Here is a 20,106-nt window from a genome sequence, read left to right as displayed (position 1 = left end):
AGACGCATGTTTGATCCTTGAGGTGGGAAGATCCCTGGGAGAAGAAAATGGTGACCCACTCCAGCATTTTTGCCTGGAGAATCCCATGGACAGAGGAGCCTGGAGAGCTACAATCCATGGGGCCGCAGAATCAGACATGACTGAGCACGCACACAAGTCCCTAGGAGAGAGCATTTAGAAGTGGCCATCAGAGGAAAGTAGCATCTAGACTCCCTGGTAGTGTTGTCGCTTGTTCCCTGCTTAAAAATGAAATATAAGAAAATTAAAGTCATTAACAAACAGAAGAATAAAATATAAATAGTTTTCTTGTCCTAGACTTGTTGGAATCAGGAGGGTGTCAAGGTGGAGATTTCAAAGAGTTAAAAGGCACAAAATCATAAAGAAAAAGAATGATTTTGATTATGTAAAAATTAAAAATTATATGATAGATACCATAAAAATATTAAAAGGCAAATGACAAAATAAGAGAAGCGCAAGGGGTTAATGACATTAAATATGAAGAACTTTTACAAAGCAATAAAACCAAGTTAAAGAGCCTAGAACCAAAATGAACAAAGCATGTGTGTGTGTGTGTGTGTGTGTGTGTGTGTGTGTGTGCGCGCGCGCGCGCTCAGTCGCTCAGTCATGTCCAACTGTTTGTGACCCCATGGACTGCAGCCCGCCAGGCTCCTCTGTCCACAAAGCATATAAGTAGATAAATCACTATTCAAGAAATTAAATGATCAATACATTTTGTATTGCTAATAAAAAGATGAAAATTAGATTCTTTTTTCCTCTCCCATCCAATTAACCAGGATAGAAAAAAAAGTATTCTTTGTTGTCAAGGGTAAGATAAAATTATTTTATCTTACCCTTAAAACAAGGGTAAGATAAAATTTATATCTCAATTTTTTTAAAAAAATTGAGATGTAATTCCTGTATCATAAAATTCACCCTTTACAAATTCACTGGATTTTAGTGTACTCACAAGGTTGTACACAGAGAAGGCAATGGCACCCCACTCCAGTACTCTTGCCTGGAAAATCCTATGGACGGGGGAGCCTGGTAGGCTGCAGTCCACGGGGTCGCTAAGAGTCAGACATGACTGAGTGACTTCACTTTCACTTTTCACTTTCATGCATTGGAGAAGGAAATGGCAACCCATTCCAGTGTTCTTGCCTGGAGAATCCCAGGGACAGGGGAGCCTGGTGGGCTGCCGTCTATGGGGTCGCACAGAGTCGGACACAACTGAAGCTACTTAGCAGCAGCAGCAGCAGCAAGGTTGTACAACCATCCCGATTGTCTAATTTTAAAACATTTTATCATCACAAAAAGAAATCCCATACCCATTAGCAATGAGTCCTGTCTCCCTTTCCCCCTGGCAACTACTAATCAACTTTCTGTCTCTATGGATTTGTCTGTCCTGAATATCTCACGTAATGGGATCATGCAATATGTGGCCTTTTGTGTCTGGCTTCTCTCACGATAGCATGATGTTTTCAGGGTTCATCCATGTTGCAATATGTATCAGTACTTCATGCTTTGTTTTTCCCCTTTCAGTTTTATTGAGATATAATTGACATCAGCACTGTATCAAGTTTAAGGTGTACAGCATAATGATTTGACACATAAACCATGAAATGATTAGTACAATAAGCTTAGAAAGCATCCATCATCATATGGTAATGAAATTTTTTAAATAGAAAATCTTATTCCTTATGATGAGAACTCTTAGAACTGTTGTTCTCTTAACAGCTTTCATATAAAACTGTTAATTATGTTTATCATGTTGCACATTACATCCCTAGTACTTATCTCATAACTGGACGTCTGACTGCCTTCATCCAGGTCCCCCTCCCCACGTTCCCCACCTCTGGTAACCACAGATCTGATCTTTTTTCTATTTAATGTGCATTTGTTTGTTTGGTTTTGAAGTATAGTTGACCAACAACATGTTATACAACTTAGTGAGTTCATCAGTCAGTTCAGTTCAGTTGCTCAGTCGTGTCCCACTCTTTGCGAGTTCATATCTCTATACATTTCAAAATGATCCCCACAGTAAGTCTAGCTATGATCTGTCACCATGTAAAGGTATTACATAATTGTTGACTATATTCCCCGTACTATACATTTCATAACTGTGACTCATTTATTTTTGCAACTGGAGTCTGCGTCTCTTAATCTTCCTCAGAAAACCTCCTCCCTTCAGCCCTTTTGCCTCCAGCAACCACCTGTATCTTGACTGTTTTGTTATGTTTGTTCATTTGCTTTGTTTTTATATTCCACATGTAAGTGAAATCATACATTATTTGTTTTTCTCTGACTCATTTCACCTAGCATAATACCCTGTACATTTATCTATGTTGTTACAAATGGCAAAATTTCATTTTTTATGACCAATATAATATTTCATTATAAATATAAATATATATATATATACACACACACATGCTAAGTGTGTGCCAAGTTGCTTCAGTTTGTCCGACTCTTTGTGACCCTATGGACCATAGCCTGCCGGGCTCCTCTGTCCATGGGATTCTCCTGGCAAGAATACTGGAGTGTGTGTTTATATACAAATAAATTACATCTTCTTTATCCGTTCATCTATTACTGGGCACTTAGGTTGCTTCCATATCTTGGCTGTTGTAAATAACGCTGAGAGGTGTATTTATCTTTTCTGATTAGTGCTTTTGTTTTCTTCAGACAAATACCCAGGAGTGGAATTGTTAGTATGATAGTTCTATTTTTAATTTTTTGAGGAACTTCCATACTGTTCTCCATACTTGCTATACCAATTCACATTTCTACCAAGAGTGCACAAGGATTACACTTTCTCCACATCTTTGCTAACACTTAATTGTTGTCGTTTTGATAATAGCCATTCTGACAGGTGTGAGCTGATAGATCATTGTTGTTTTAATCTCTGATGATCAGTAGTGTTGAGCATCTTTTCATGTACCTATTGGCCATCTGTATGTTTTTTTTAGGAAAAATGTTTATTCATATCCTATGTCCATTTTTAAACCAAGCTGTTTGTTTTTTTGCTATTGAGTTATATGAGTTGTTTATATATTTTGGATACTAACTCCTTATCAGATATATTGTTTACAAATATCTTCTTCCATTCAATAGGTGGCCTTTTCAGTTCTTCATAGTTTGCTGTGCAAAAGTTCTTTAGCTTGATGTAGTCCCATTTGTTTGTTTTTACTTTTATTTCCCTTGTCTGAGTAGACATATCCAAAAAAATATTACTAAGACCAATGTTTTAGTACTTCACTCCTTTTTATGGACAAATATTCCATTGCATGGATAATATCACATTTTCTTTTTTCATTAATCAGTTGATGGACATTTGGGTTTTTCTACTTTGTGGCTATTATAAATAATGCTTCTATAAACATTCATGTACAGGAATTTTTGGTTTGTGTCTGTGCATGTACATATGTTTATAATTTGGGGAGGTATAAACTTAAGAGTCAGAGAAGGCAATGGCACCCCACTCCAGTAGACTTGTCTGGAGAATCCCATGGATGGAGGAGCCTGGTGGGCTACAGTCCATGGGGTCTCGAAGAGTCGGACACGACTGAGCGACTTCACTTTCAGTTTTCACTTTCATGCATTGGAGAAGGAAATGGCAACCCAGTCCAGTGTTCTTGCCTGGAGAATCCCAGGGATGGGGGAGCCTGGTGGGCTGCCATCTATGGGGTCGCACAGAGTCGGACACAACTGAAGTGACTTAGCAGCAGCAGCAGCAGCAGCAAACTTAAGAGTAGAATACTGGTTTATATGGAAACTGTATGTTTACCTTCTAAAGGAACTGCAAGACTGTTTTCCAAAGCGGCTACACCATTTTATATTCTCACTAGCAATATATAAAGATTCCAATTCCTCCACATTCTTTCAAACACCTGTTATAGTTCACCACTTTCAGTATAACCATCCCAAGGGGTGTAAAGTGTTAATTCCTTATGGTTTTGATTTGGATTTCCCTCAAAAAAGCTAAGATCATGACATTATCCCATCACTTCATGGCAAATAGATGGGGAAAAAGTGGAAACAGTGACAGGTACTATTTTGGGGGGGCTCCAGAATCACTGTGGACAGTGACTGCAGCCATGAAATTAAAAGACACCTGCTCCTTGGAAGAAAAGCTATGACAAACCTAGACAGGGTATTAAAAAGCAGAGATATCACTTTGCCGTCCATGGTCTGTATACTTAAAGCCACAGTTTTTCCAGTAGTCATGTACAGATGTGAGAGTTGGACCTTTATGCTTTCCAACTGTGGTGCTGGAGAAAACTTTTGACATGGACATGCTCTTGGACAGCGTGGAGATCAAACCAGTCAATTCGAAAGAAAATCAACCCTGAATATTCATTGGAAAGACTGATGCTGAAGCTGAAGCTCCAAAACTTTGGCCACCTGATGGGAAGAGCCAACTCATTGGAAAAGACCTTGATGCTGGAAAAGATTGAGGGCAGGAGGAGAAGGGGACGACAGAGGACGAGATGGTCGGATGGCATCATCGACTTAGTGGACATGAGTTTGAGCAAACTCTAGGAGATAGTGAAAGACAGGGAAGCCTGGCACGCTGTGGTCCAAGGAGCCAAAAAGAGTCGGACATGACTTAGCGACTGAACAACAACAATGACTTATTATGTTGATCATTTTCCATGTGTTTATTAGCCATTTGTGTGTCTTCTTTGGAGAAATGTTTATTCAAGTCATTTGCCCATTTTGAAGGTTGTCTTTTTATTGTTTCACTTTAAGTGTTATTTATATATTCTGAATACTAGACCCTTATCAGATACTTGATTAGCATATTTCTTCCATTCCACAGGTTTTAAAACTTTCTTGATAATACCAGTTGAGGCACAAAAGTTTGGTGTCATATACAAAAATCGACTGTTAAATCCAAGGTCATGTAGATTTACTCCTATGTTTTCTTCTAAGAGTTCTAGGGTTTTAGCTCTTATTTTTAGGTCATTGATTTATTTTGATTAATTCATATAAGAAGGAGTCCAACTTAGCTTTGGTTTTGGGGGGTTTTTGTTATTGTTTGACATGTAGAAATCTAGTTATCATAACATCATTTGTTAAAAAAAAAAAAAAAAAAAAAACTATTCTTTCCTTATTGAATGGACTTGGCATCTTTGTCAGAAGTTAGTTGGCCATACCCACACACTTATGGTCAATTAAGCTACAATAAAGAAAGCAAGAATATATAATGGAGAAAAAACAGTCTCTCCAATAAGTGGTACTGGGAAGACTAAACAGTTCCAAGTAAAAGAATGAAATTAGAACATTTTCTACCACCGTATACAAAAGTAAACTCAAAATGGATTAAAGACCTAAATCTAGGACCAGAAACCATTAAACTCCTAAAGAAAACTTAGGAAAAACATTCTTTGACATAAGTTGTATTTTGGGGGGGGGGGTGGAATCTGTCTCCTAAGTCAAAGAAAACAAAAGCAAAAATAAAGAAATGGGACCTAATCGAACTAAAAAGTATAGCAAAGGAAATCACCAACAAAACAAAAAGACAATCTACTGAATGAGAGAATATATTTGCAAATGATATGATCAATAGAGATTAATATCCCACATATATAAACAGTGCTAACTTGCTCTGTCAAAACAAACCACTCAATTAGAAAATGGGCAGAACATCTGAATAGACATCTTTCCAAAGAAGATATATAAATAGCCAACAGGCACAGGAAAAGATGCTCAACATCATTAATCATCAGAGAAATACAAATCAAAACCACAGTGAGATATCACCTCACATCTGTCAGAGTGGCTAGCATCAAAAAGACCACAAATAACAAATGTTGGCAAGGATGTGGAGAAATTGTAACCCTTGTGCACTGTTGGTGGGAACACAGATTGGTGCAGGCAGCCTGGAAAACAGCATGGCAGTTTCTCAATAAACTAAAGTATAACTACCATATGATCCAGCAGCTCTACTCCAGGGTATATATTCAAATAAAACAAAAGCGCTAATTCGAAAAGATGCATGCACCCCAATGTTCATAGCAGCGTTATTTACAATAGCCAAGATATGCAAGCAGCCTGTGTCCATCGGCAGATGAATGGCTAAAGAAAATATGATATTCACACACACACTGGAATACTACTCCATCTTAAAAAAGAGTGAAATTTTGTCATTTGCAGCATCATGTGGATGAAGGGGATTACGCTTAGTGAAATAAGCCAGAGAAAGACAAATACTGTATGATAAAACTTATATGTGGAATCTAAAAAATAAAATAAGCTAGTGGATACAACAAAAAAGAAACAGACTCACAAAGAACAAACTAGTGGTTACCAGAAGGGAAAGGGAGGGGGAGGGGCATGCTAGGGGGTGCAAATTAAGTGGTACAACTATTCTGTATAAAACAAATAAGCTACAAGGATTTATTATACAGCACAGGGAATATAGTCAATGTTTTATAATAACTATAAATAGAGTCTAACCTTTAAAAACTGCAAATCACTATTTTGTATACCTAAAACTTATATAATACTGTAAATCAAATATGCCACACAAAAAAAACAAAAAAAAAACCCAAAAAAACCCCACCTGATTGATGGACTGACTGATGTGGTCAAAGCCGTGGTTTTCAGAGGTTTCACTGTACTATCACATTGATTTCCATTTGATAAAAATTAAAACATATGTTGGAGAAGGCAATGGCACCCCACTCCAGTACTCTTGCCTGGAAAATCCCATGGACGGAAGAGCCTGGTAGGCTGCAGACCATGGGGTCTCGAAGAGTTGGACACGACTGAGCGACTTCACTTTCACTTTTCCCTTTGATGCATTGGAGAAGGAAATGGCAACCCACTCCAGTGTTCTTGCCTGGAGAATCCCAGGGACATGGGACCCTGGTGGGCCACTGTCTATGGGGTTGCACAGAGTCAGACACGACTGAAGCGACTTAGCAGCAGCAAAACATATGTTACCCTAAAAAAAATCACTTGGCCATAGATATGTGAGCTTATTTCTGAGCTCTCTATTTCATTGATCTACATGTATATCGTTATATCAGTATCATACTGTTTTGATTACTGTAGCTTTCCATAAGTTTTTAAATCTGAAGTGTAAGTCGTTTGATTCTGTTCTTTTTCAAGATTGTTTTGGCTATTCTAGGCCTCTTGAAATTCCATACAAAGTGAAGGATCAGCTTTTCCATTTCTGCCAAAAAAGTTATGGATTTTTGATAGGGATTATGTTGAATCTGTAGACTGCTTTGTATAGTATGGATATTTTAACAAAAGAAAGTATTCCTATCCATGATGAAGAGATATTTTTCCATTTAATGTCTTTCAGCAATATTTATCCCACAAGTCCCATTGCCTTGGTTAAAATTGCCTTAATATTTTAGTTCTTTGAATACTATTGTAAATGGAATTGTTTTTGTAATTTCTTTTCAGAAGTTTTCATTGCTAGTTTATAAAAATAACAGATTTTTATACGTTGATCCAAGGAGAGATAAGAAAGCCTTCTTAAGTGAACAAGGCAAAGAAATAGAGGAAAACAGTAGAATGGGAAAGACTAGAGACCTCTTCAAGAAAATCAGAGATACCAAGGGAACATTTCTTGCAAAGATGGGCACCAAAAAGGACAGAAACAGTATGGACCTAACAGAAGCAGAGAATATTAAGAAGAGGTGGCAAGAATACACAGAAGAACTGTACAAGAAAAGATTCTAATGACCTGGACAACCACGATGGTGTGATCACACACCCAGAGCCAGACGTCCTGGAGTGTGAAGTCAAGTGGGCCTTAGGAAGCATTGTTATGAATAAAGCTAGTGGAGGTGACAGAATTACAGTTGAGCTTTTCCAAATCCTAAAAGATGATGCTGTGAATGTGCGGCACTCAAGTGCCAGCAAGTTTGGAAAACTCAGCAGTGGCAACAGGATTGGAAAAGGTCAGTTTTCATTCCAATCCCAAAGAAAGGCAATGCCAAAGAATGTTGAAATTACTGTACAGTTGCATTCATTTCACATACTAGCAAGATTATGCTCAAAATCCTTCAAGCTTGGCATTAGTAGTATGCAAACCAAGAATTTCCAGATGTTCAAGCTGGATTTAGAAAAGGCAGAGGAACCAGAGATCAAATTGCCAAGATCCGTTGGATCATGGAAAAAGTAAGGGAACTCCAAAATATCTACTTCTGCTTCATTGACTATGCTAAAGCCTTTGACTATGTGGATCACAACAAAATGTGGAAAATTCTAAAACAGATGGGAATACCTGTCTCCTGAGAAACCTGTATACAGGTCAAGAAGCAATAGTTCGAACCGGACATGGAACAATGGATTTGTTTCAGAATTGGGAAAGGAGTACTATAAGGCTGTATATTGTCACCCTACTTATTTAATTTATATGCCGAGTACATCATGCAAAATGCTGGGCTGGATGAAGCTCAAGGTGGAATCAAGACTGCCTGGAGAAATAATAGTAACTTCAGATATGCAGATGACACCACCCTTATGGCAGAAAGTGAAGAGGAACTAAAGAGCCTCTTGATGAAGGTGAAAGAGGAGAGTGAAAAAGCTGGCTTGAAACTCAGCATTCAAAAAACGATTCTGGTTCATTTCAGAAAACTATCAGAAAACTCAACATTCAGAAAACTCCAGGGGATAGAGGACAGGGAAGCCTGGTGTGTTGTAGTCCATGGGGTGAAAAAGAGTCAAACACTACTGAGTGACTGAACAACAACTTGTACCCTGAAATTGCTGAATTTTCTTATTAACTCTGGTGGTTTGTGTGTGTGCGTGTATTATGTAAATATAATCCTAAAGAATCTATCTGAAGATAATCATGTTATCTTTGAATAGAGATAGTTTTACTTTTTCCTTTCCAGTATGGACGTCTTTTCTTTCTTCTTTCTTGTCTCAACTGACCAGGTTACAACTTCCAGTATAATGTTGAGTAGCTACAGTGAAAACTATCTTCAGGGGAAAGCTTTTAGGGTTTCACTATTGAGTATGATCTTAGCTGTGAGTTTTTCATAAATGTACTTAATATACTTAATCATGTTGGAAGTTTTACTTCTTCATTTTTTGTTTTTTTTTTTTTAAATCATGAAAGAGTATTGGATTTTGTCAAGTTCCTTTTCAGTGTCAGCTATGGTTATATGGTTTTTCCCCCATGTTCTATTAATGGCAGGTATTGAATAGATTGATTTTTCTACTGTTGAAATACTCTTCCATTCCTGAGATAAATCCCATTGGTCAAGATGTATAATGCTTTTAATATGCTATTGGATTCAGTTTGCTAGTATTTCATTGAGAATTTTTGTATCTACCAGCTACCCTAAACCACCACACCACCCAAGGCTACTGAAGTCTTTGTGGTTTTTAGATCTGATGGTTTCCTTCAGTCTTTATGCGGTGAGAACTGTTGGTCATTCCTTCCTTTGACAGTTGTTAATCATTGACTCCCTTGTCCCTGAAATGCTCTTTCCTCTTGGTTTCTGAAGCAGTACACCTTCCCGTTTTTTTCCCTCTCATTTCTAGGTGATACTCCACTTCCACTGGCAATTCTGATCATCTTTTTAAGTGTTTTATTTCTCAGGAATCCTTTGGAAGATCTCAGTGACTCCCTCCACATCCACCAAACTTCAATGATTGTTTTTATGCTCGAAATTCCCAAGTCAGTGTCTTCCAGATAAGGCCTCCTCTGATCTATGTTTGGAGCCATCTTCTGAACGACTCCTCTGGAATGTGTTCCAGGGAGCTAAATAGCCCCCAGGACTCACAGGTCTTTCGTGTTTGGGCCTCTGCTTACCTGTGCAGGAAAATTTCAGGGGCATTTCAATCTTAAGGAAAGAGGTACAGCGATCATTTCATTTCCTCTGAATCCTGAGTCCCAGTTACGTTGTTTCCAGATCTTCATGCTTGATCGAATTCCTTAGTCTTTTCCTTGTGTCTCTCTTTCTTCATTTGTAATGTGGGGATGATACTTGGTATGAAGACTAATGATAATGAAGAATGATTATGTAAGTAAAGGTCCTGACTCATAGTAAGTTTTAAATAAATAGCAGCAATTTAGTAACAGTATTGGTCAGACATGATGACACACAAGGGAACCGAAAACAACACTAGCTGCTCATCATTTCTGCTGACACTGATTTATGCTTCCGTCCATTTTTATTCTGGGTGGAACCTGAGCAGCAAATACCAGATGAAGAGTACTAGAGCTTTGCTGTAATAATTCTACTGGGTTCAATCTAGGGGTTTATCACTATTACAAGATCATCTTTTGTTTTAATAATTAAGCCTCTTTTGGTCAGTGATCCAAAATTGAATGTCATTCTGCTGTACAGAAAACTCTATTAACTAGTGTGCTTTTTATACACTCATTTTGCCTTTTCATACTGTTCATGGGGTTCTCAAGGCAAGAATACTGAAGTGGTTTGCCATTCCCTTCTCCAATGGACCACATTCTGTCAGCCCTCTCCACCATGACCCGTCTGTCCTGGGTGGCCCCACACGGCATGGCTTAGTTTCATTGAATTAGACAGGCTGTGGTCCATGTGATCAGATAGGCTAGCTTTCTGTGATTATGGTTTCAGTGTGTCTGCCCTCTGATGCCCTCTCACAAGGCAAAATGATAGGCTACTGAAAGAGGAACTCCCCAGGTCGGTAGGTGCCCAATATGCTATGAGATGGCTGGATGGCATCACCAACTCGATGGACATGAGTTTGAGTAGACTCCGGGAGTTGGTGATGGACAGGGAGGCCTGGTGTGCTGCGATTCGTGGGGTGGCAAAGAGTCGGACGCGCGACTGAACTGAACTGATAAACTCACTGCTTGCCTTAAGGTGACCATCACCTACCCACTGATTTTCATTTATGTACTTGTGGCTTTCTATTTCATCTGTGTTTCAGATTCTGGCTTTAACATTCATGAAACAGAATGGGAAATACATTCATTAAAAATTACATGAGAATTTATTACAAGAGAAAGTTGGGAAGTCTCTGCAGTTAGTGCTTTGAAATGATGAATTGCTTTGTTTTAAATATTTAGACACCCATCAATGAAATATTTGTTATTTTCATAGTTAAAAATCAGTTCAATAATCAATTATTAAAGCTCTGATAAATACTTGAAATCGTTCAATCAAGATCAGAGGAATTTTTAACTTGGAGTAAGGTATTGTAATGGAAATTTTACTGACTTTTTAAGGTTCCTTTTAAAAACTAGGTGTCTGTTTTATGTGAGTTCTTTGCTAAAATCATTTTTAAATGCCTTAAAAATCACTTGGACTTGATAATTTGAAAAAAAATTGATAATTTTTTGATTATTTGAAATAGATAATTTGAAAAAATTATCTTCTCCCAGTTCTTTAACAGAAGGAAAGGGTACCCTAACTTGGGAGTGCAGTTGTATTCAAGTCTTAGTAACTTCATTCATTCATTTGTAAATTGTTAGGCGGAAAAAAAGTACAAATTTTGTAAGGTCTACCTCGACACGTACGCTGTGATGAAGGGAATGATGTTTGAAATGCCGGTTTTCACATCCCAAGCTCTTCGGCGTTCGAAGAGTTAAATCCGGGCTTGACTTGAGTCCTCAGCCCGGGAAACCCCCGGGGTCCACAGGAGCGCTGCCTCTCCCAGGGGCGCCGGAACTGCCTGGCTCCCGGCGAGGGGCGGGCCGGCTCCTCCCGGCTTCGCCCGGGACCCCGCCCCCGCGCCGGCACTGCCGCGGCCTCGGCGGTAGCTGCTCCGGATGATGCAAACAGTCACTTCCCGCATCCACTCCCCACAGAGGCCGCGGAGTCGGCGGGAGCCGGGAGCGCCGCCGAGCCGCGCGCCATGGGCAACATCCAGAAGAAGCTGACGCGCAGGAGCGAGGGCGGCAAGCGGCCGGAGAGGGGCGCGCCGCGTTGGGGCCGGACGCCAGGGGCCGGCGCGGACAAGCGCGACCGACCGCGGGCCCCGGCCCCGGCGGGCGGCGGGCGGGGCGCCGGGGAGCCCGCGGCCGGCGCGTCCCCGGGACCCGCCGCGCCCCCGCCGGGGTCCGCCGCCCCGATGGGTCCCGCCGCCCTGAAGAGCCAGGGCAACGAGCTCTTTCAAAATGGGCAGTTCTCCGAGGCGGCGCTCAAGTACTCGGCGGCGATTGCGCAGCTGGAGTCCGCAGGTGAGTGGGCTGCGCCCGGCGGTCTCCCCGGCCCCTTGCGAATGACAGGCGCCCACTGCGTCCGTTCCCTTCCCGCGAACCGCGGGCAGGGCGGATGCGGCCGAACCTCCGGGCGCGCCGCGTGTGCCCGGGGCGGGGCGCGTGGGCAGCTGCCGGTCACGGGCTTGGCCTCCGGCCAGCGCGTACACCGGCAGCTGCTCGCAGCCGCGTTAGCCGCGGGTGTAGGACCGCGGTGCCGCCGGAGACCTCAATCTTCTGCTGAACTGTGATTAGCCAATGGATTGTAACCATTTAATTAAATGTGATTTTTAGGAAGTGGAAGTGCAGCCGATCTAAGTATCTTATATTCAAATAGAGCAGCATGTTACCTCAAAGACGGAAACTGCAGTGGCTGTATTCAGGATTGTAACAGGTAAACTGCCCGTTTTTCAGCTTTGTCAACAGATTATCATTTCAGTGGGATGAATGCAGTATTTAATACCCTTCTAACGTTTCTGCGTAAATCTGATTTTTTATGACATTGAAGGTGCGTTAATTGGTTAAAACATAAAGCTCATACATCCTTTTACATATATGAAGACAATTATAGAAGATGTTTGTGCAAACTTCTTTCATTTCTTAGCTACCACCTTAATCATACTCTTTCCACATGGATCCCAGAGTTTTGGAGAAGCCTTCTGACCGGTGTCTCTGCCTCCTCCAATCCACCGTGGCATCAGGATAACTTTTCCTGAAGCATTATTTTGTGCAGACTGTTTCAGCCTGTGTTCAGTTGCCCAGTATGCTGTTGCAGATCATTATAATCTCTGCTTCCCTGGTGGCTCAGGTGGTGAAGAATCTGCCGGCAATGCAGGAGGCCTGGGTTGGATCCCTGAGTCGGGAAGATCCCCTGGAGAAGGGAAAGCCACCCACTCCAGTATTCTTGCCTGAAGAATTCCAGGGACAGAGGATCCTGGCGGGCTCCAGTCCATGGGTTCGCAAAGAGTCGGACACTACTGAGTGACTAACACTTTGTCACCACACTGCACCCCGCGCCCCTTCCCCTCCCCCCAACAAGCTTTCTGCTCTCCTTTGGTCTGTATGTGTAATGCCCTCTGCAAACTTTGCTTCAGGAATCTTTCCTCAGCTTGCCCCTCCTCTCCACTTTCCTTGTCACCTCAGACTTCATGGTCTTCTGCATGGCTGGAACACTTACTGCCACTCTCACACCTGTAGGCCCTTACGTCACCCTCTGCAGAGGAATTTCAACTCTCTGAGGTCAGGGATTGCGTGTGCATCCCTCAAGCACAGTAGTCACCCATCGTACTCAACAAGTTACATACTGAGGTGGATGAATATATTTACATAAATAAAAAGTAGCTTTTTACATTTTTTTTAACCATTAAATATTAAGCCTGCTTGAGGAGCCCTTTGGGAAGAAGTTACTGTTTATTGTTGTTCGGTCACTAAGTCATATCCAACTCTTTGAGACCCCATGAACTGCAGCACACCAGGCTTTCCTGTCCTTCACTATCTCCCAGAGTCTGCTCAAACTCATGTCCATTGAGTCGATGATGTCATCCAATCATTTCATCTTCTGTTGCCCCCTTCTCCTCTTGCCCTCAGTCTTTTCCCAGCATCAGGATCTTTTCCAGGAGTTGGCTCTTTGCATCAGGTGGCTAAAGTATTAGAGCTTCAGCACCAGTCCTTCCAGTGAATATCCAGGGTTGATTTCCTTTAGGATTGACTGGTTTGATGTCTGTACTGTCCAAGGGCCTCTCAAGAGTCTTCTCTAGCACCACAGTTTGAAAGCATCAATTCTTCAGCACTCAGCCTTCTTTATGGTCCAGCTGTCACATCCGTACATGACTACTGGAAAAACCATAGCTTTGACTATATGGACCTTTGTGGGAAAAGTGATGTCCATGCTTTTTAATACGTTGTCTAGGTTTGTCGTAGTGTTTCTTCCAAGGAGCAAGCATCTTTTAATTTCATGGCAACAGTCACTATCCGCAGTGATTTTGGAGCCCAAGAAAATGAGATCTGTCACTGTTCCCATTTTTTCTCCATCTGTTTGCCATGAAGTGATGGAGCCAGATGCCATGATCTTACTTTTTTTGAATGTTGAGTTTTAAGCCAGCTTTTTCACTCTCTTCTTCCACCTTCATCAAAAAGCTCTTTAGTTCCTCTTCGCTTTCTGCCATTAATGTGTTACTGTTAGTGCATCTAAAAAATAAGAAGCTGCAGGTACTGGTGTAACCTTCACAGTCTCGATTTACCACCGTTGTGTGGTATAATTATTAGAATTACTCCCTTTCACTCTTAGAAGCCCTAGTTTGCACAGGGACATACATGGACACCTTGATTATAAGGTGAACAATATTTTTTTCATCGACAGTATCAGTTTACATATGTGGGTAAAAACTTGCTGGTATCTATGCCTGCAGTTTAAAAAGAAAGCTGCGAGCTGCTTGTATTTTTTGCCAATTTTACATATTCAAATTTAAAATAAATAATATTTATGTTCACTTTGGTCTGTCTCGACATCATCAACAGTTGTGCTAGCTCACAACGTGTTCAGGATTTGGGGAGTTGGTTGAAGTCAAGTTGGTAGTTGAAATCTGACATGACTGGAGTACTACTAATACTATGAAAATTGGCAAATGCCACAAATCTGGGTCTTTTTCTCAGGAGAGCCAGCTGTTAAACGTTTGCCACTGCCCATAACTAACAACAAGACCAAGTAGATTTGCATAGTATCAGGCACCTTGCGATTTGCAGCTGAGAGCCTTTCAGTTCAAGTGTCTATTGCCTAATACATTACCCTTCAGATGCGTCTCAGGTCTTCCTTCAGTGAGTTCAGTACTCCGGTTAAAAAACAGTGGACTTAAGTGAGATGGTGTAAGTGAGATATGGTGTAAGACATTTTCTTGCTAAAATGTGTTGTGTTTCAGTGGAGACCCAGGAGGAAGTCACAGAGGACACTGTTGAGTCTGGAGTGGAGTTTTGTCTTGAAGGAGGACAGGAGGATTGCCTGCCGGGGAGGGAGGAGGCAGAGGGGAAGGTTTAGGTGAGGGGTCCTTAGTGAAAGGCTGTGTTTTCGGCCAAGGAATCTGGCTCTGCTGGTCAGTACCGACCTTTCTAGAAACCAACCTACTTAGATGTTTTCTTTGATACCTGACATATGAGTCTCAGCATAAGGTGACTGGGTGATTGGGGTGATTTTACTCAAAAGCAATGATTCTCAAACTCATTTTAATGCCAGGGAAACCATGATTTGCCTTTGGGGACATGTTGAAGTATGGCCGTATTGAAAACCAGTTATTAGCAGGAATATATCTCTTTTCTCTTCACCTCAAAAGGTTACATACCTTTTAGAGAAAGCCTGTGTTTTAGTTTTTCAGTTAATTATCTTTGCTCCTTGGAGAGTTGTTTGCACAGACTTTTATTACAAGTGGTAGCAGGTTTCAAACAGTGAAAAAGAAAAATTCCCTGGGAGCAAAATTTAAAATAAGGGGGAACCTATGAAATAACTTTCATAGATTTACTTGTGAAATAACTTTTTATGCATTTTGGGGGGGAAAAAGAGAGAGAGAACACTAGCACATCTTGACTGAACTTAGGCAAACATTAAGCAGATATTGCAAAAGAAGCATTCAGCATAGTTACTAGACATACAGTAATTGTTCCAGAAATGTTAAAGCTTTGAGGATGACAGTGGTGACATGCCAGCCCCTGTCTGCACCAAGTACATGCACAGGAAAGCAAACAGAACTTCATCCTTTCAGGTTACAGAGGTTAACATGAATATTTTCCCCTACGATTACTATGTTGTGCCCTATTTTTTCCCTAAATGACAAGATTAACTTGTTTTTCAGGAATTAAGCAAATTAAATATCAGTTAATTTGGCTTATTTTTAAAATAATAATTGAAGGAGCACTACAAGTATTTAGTTTGCTCAAATTCACATCCTCTGCTATCCCCTTCTCCTCCTACCTTCAGTGTTCCCCAACATCAGGGTCTTTTCCAATGAGTCACCTCTTCACATCTGGTAGCCAAAGTATTGCAGCTTCAGCATCAGTCCTTGCAGTGAATATTCGGGGTTGGTTTCCTTTAGGATGGACTGATTTGATCTCCTTGCGGTCCAAAGGACTCTCAAGAGTCTCTCAGCACCACAATTCAAAAGCATCACTTCTTCAAAACTCAGCCTTCTTTATGGTCCAACTTTCGTGTTGGTACATGACTTCTGGAAAACCATAAAACAGTTCTCGTAATTGTTTATCAGAAGATGTTAAAAAACATCTTCACTGCTCCCAATCTGTCAGAGAACCTTTTTGAGTTATCTAAATACATCAAAACTCTTTCCCGGACTTTTCATGGAGAGTATTTCGACAGACTCAAATGAATGCTGTCTAGTAATTCTGTTTCTGCTCATCTTTGCTTCTCTCTGATGGACTTGAAATTAGAAGGCTCTTTTAGATTCTTAACTGTGTTAACTTGAATAGTTAAGCTCTTGTAAACTCTGATTTAAAAGTTCTCTGTGTGTTTATGAATAGATGTGCTTTTCTTTTTTTCCTTTAGTGGAATTCCCATTCATAAGCTCACATTCATTTTCAGGATTGTGGTTAAAAAGAAAAATTTGCATTTACTCAGCTGGGAAGTGCTATAAATTAAATGCATCATCTCATTCAGCTTTAGATTCCACGCCTACCTCAGGTCCATCTTGTGGATAAATAGCTCCTTGGGCATTGGAAGTCTTTGGTGAAACGGGGGTAGTCTTGTGTCTGTGACCTATATGTATAATGAGTGTTCATGTAGTTACTATCTCCTAAGCATTAAACTAAGGTGGATTTAAGACAGGGGTACAGGTGATAGATCCTGATACCCAAAAACCTGTTTTCTAGTGTTTGAGTGTTTTTAATAGACTTTTAAAAAAACTTTTACTGGTTACAAGAGTAACACATACCTATTACGGAAAAAAAAGAATTTTAAATCCAGTACAATGCAAAAGAGATTGTTAAAATCATCCCCAATCCTAGTACCTAGGCAGAGCAAAAATGATTCTTTTTCAAAGAAATGATGCTAATTAGGTTTAATGACATTTCTGGAACAGAGTGAGTGGTATACAGCCCGGGAGCACACCCACACGTGCAGTCAAGTATCCGTACAATGTGAAGAATTACCAAGGGCTCTGGGTGGCAGGTGACTGAGCCTTTCTTAATCTGCGGTGCTTTCATCTGTGCTTGTGGTGGCAAGAGTGTGGGTCCTGAAGGTTCACTTGGGAGGGCTTTGCTGAGCCCCTCCAGTGGCCCTCTGTGATCTAGGTGCTGGGATATAGTAATGATCGAGACCAGCAATGCCCTTGGTCTCCCGTGGCTTAAGTTCAGAAGATCAGGCATGTGGGCAGATTGCTCCCTCATCTGTCCTGAACATATGAATATTTACCTTCCAGGCCTGTTGTGACATTAGATGTCATCTGCAGTGACTCACACCTGCAGGTGTTGTCAGGACTTCCTCCTTCCAGATCACTGTAGACAGGGATAAACAGATCTACTGGGGAAGAAATCATGCTTTTCCTGAAGCAGGTCAAGTGTCTGATATATGGAAACTGCTTGTGCGTAAAGAATCACCAGCAAACCTTTATCCCCACTGTGGACAGTCTGGCGCAGATTCTTGTTAGTGGATCAGAGAGGAAGTAGGCTCTTCATGGGATCTCTGCGTGGAATATTAATAAATGTTGGTATCGACCCATAATACTCTTTTACAGTTTCAACTGATTTTGTTAAAACTAAGAGTACAATAGTTTTCACTCAAATACCATCTTTTGATTGTATTCTTTATTTCAGAGTATAGTGAAGTGCATTAAGTTAGTGACCTAGCCTTAAGCAGTTATTTCAAACAAAACCAAGGAACATAACCTTGAAATACATCTCTAGTGATCCTGGAAGTACTTCACAGAATAAAAAGTATGCTAGAAAATTCATGACTTACAGAAATCATTGTATACTAACTTCCTCGATTTCCTCCGGTCTATTTTTGACCAGCAGCAACTAAATCATAATCAACTGTGTTAAGCTTTAAAGGTCTGATATTCAAAAGGTATTGTAGGTTTTTGTGGTCCTGTGCTAAGGGCCTTAGTAAGTAGATAGGTGCAAATAAAATTTTCCCTTGGATCTGTCAGTAACAAGAACCTGGTGCAAAGCCTACTCTGAGCCGGTGCCATGCGGGCTCTGTTAGCCCATGGGGGTGAGGGGGCGACCCTGGGAGGGGGGCTTGAAGGGGTAGGCAGTGCCTGTTGCCTGGGAGCTCAGTCTCACTTGGGGAAGAGCAAGTGCCAAAGGGGACTGGTTTAAAAGAAAGGAAGTAACCACAGATTGATTGCTCTGGGTTTGCCTTTCTGGTATGTTGCCAGATCCCCAAGGTGAAATATCAGATATGCATGTATGTGAGAGTTCAGTCCTAACAGATATGCCAGGTTAGTGTAAGTTAGGGAGTGATCTTCATAACAAATGACATGTAATATTTCTGTCTCCTTTAGGGCCCTGGAGCTTCATCCATTCTCTATCAAGCCTCTTCTTCGACGAGCAATGGCCTATGAAACTGTAGAGCAGTATCAGAAAGCTTACGTGGATTATAAAACAGTGTTGCAAATAGACTGTGGAATCCAGTTAGCAAATGACAGTATTAACAGGTAACCTAATCGAGGCCGCTGCCCGAGGGCGAGTTGTTTTCTAATGGAATGAGGTTTCGTTTCTTTCCCTCTTTCAGAACCAGGTCAAGGTGTGGACATGTCCTTCCTTATTGGCATTACATGGATGCGTGCCTTTTTTCACCCCTTCCAAACCAAATGGTTCTCACTCTCTAACTTTCTAACTGTCCCGTGATATGTTTTGAGTTGTCCTCTGACGCCCAATGTTATATATGATATACACTTAATTTTAAAAACAGCACAGGGTATGGCTCTTCTGTGCAACTCAAGATGTACAGAATTTGATTTTAGTATTTGTTAACATCTGTGGGGTTAGAAGGGTGTTTTCAGTGATGTCATACGTCAGTACTGATTATAGGACGAGATCCAAAAATGCAGCGAAGCCTGCCTGCCATGTTGAGTCGTCTTCTGCAGGATCTGCAGGTATTCATTGGCACCACATCTGTCAGTGGAAACATATTTTATTTTCTCCTCAGGAGAGTGGATGTTTCATGAGCCTACTAGATGTTTGTGTTCTATGCCCTTTAGATAGACACTCATCTAGGATGGTGATGGCTTCCCTTGTGGCTCAATCAGTGAAGAACCCGCCTGCAAAGTGGGAGACCTGGGTTCGATCCCTGGGTGGGGAAGATCCCTGGAAGAGGGCATGGCCATCCACTCCAGTATTCTTGCCTGGAGAATCCCTATGGACAGAGGAGCCTGGCCAGCTACAGTTCATGGGGTCACAAAGAGTCAGACATGACTGAGCGACTAAGCACAGCACAGGATGGTTAAATAGCACAGAATTTGGATTTAATTTATATTATGACCTATTTACTCCCTAGGTGAGAACGGGAAAGTAAGAGCTTCCAGATTTCATAAACTGCTTTCACGTGAACTTTGAAAAGTTACTACTTGGCTAACATTTCCAGTTATATATGATATTTTCTGATTCCATTTGTCCAAAGTATAATCTCTTTCAAGGATTTTTGTGTGTCACACTGTGCCTTGTGTTGATGTAGTGTACCATGTCCCACACACCCCACAGAAAGAGAGGAAGGGGGAAAATGACACAGTCTCTGTCTTTAAGCAAAGTAGAATGTAGCTAGGGGGGAACAACTTAACATAAGATACGTTATCCCCAAGCAGGAACGTTAGTTGATGAGTGAGGGGATCACAGAGGGGTCAGGCTGCCCTGGTCTGTGGGCTGCAGCTTTGGAGAATGAGCACTGGAGGTGGTCAGTGAAGGGCATTGACTGACCACGGAGGGGACCCTGAACAAAGCTGAAGAAGATGAGA

The 20,106-nt window shown here is 41.2% G+C and overlaps 1 protein-coding gene across 2 annotated transcripts in view; it reads left to right on the top strand.

Moving 5' to 3' along the window:
• The window catches only part of SPAG1 (sperm associated antigen 1), a 90,896-nt gene that overhangs the window by 52,083 nt on the left and 18,707 nt on the right, over positions 1–20,106 (top strand). For both annotated transcript variants that reach the window (XM_061438355.1, XM_061438356.1), the window contains 3 exons: positions 11,768–12,139; positions 12,452–12,551; positions 18,658–18,810. In XM_061438355.1, coding sequence (XP_061294339.1) covers positions 11,768–12,139; positions 12,452–12,551; positions 18,658–18,810 — 625 coding nt within the window. The remainder of the gene's footprint in view (positions 1–11,767; positions 12,140–12,451; positions 12,552–18,657; positions 18,811–20,106) is intronic.

The sequence above is a fragment of the Bos javanicus genome, chromosome 14 (genome assembly GCF_032452875.1).
Source record: "Bos javanicus breed banteng chromosome 14, ARS-OSU_banteng_1.0, whole genome shotgun sequence".
NCBI lineage: Eukaryota > Metazoa > Chordata > Mammalia > Artiodactyla > Bovidae > Bos > Bos javanicus.
Note: the sequence above shows the minus strand (reverse complement) of the source record. Positions and strands in the feature narration are given on the sequence as shown.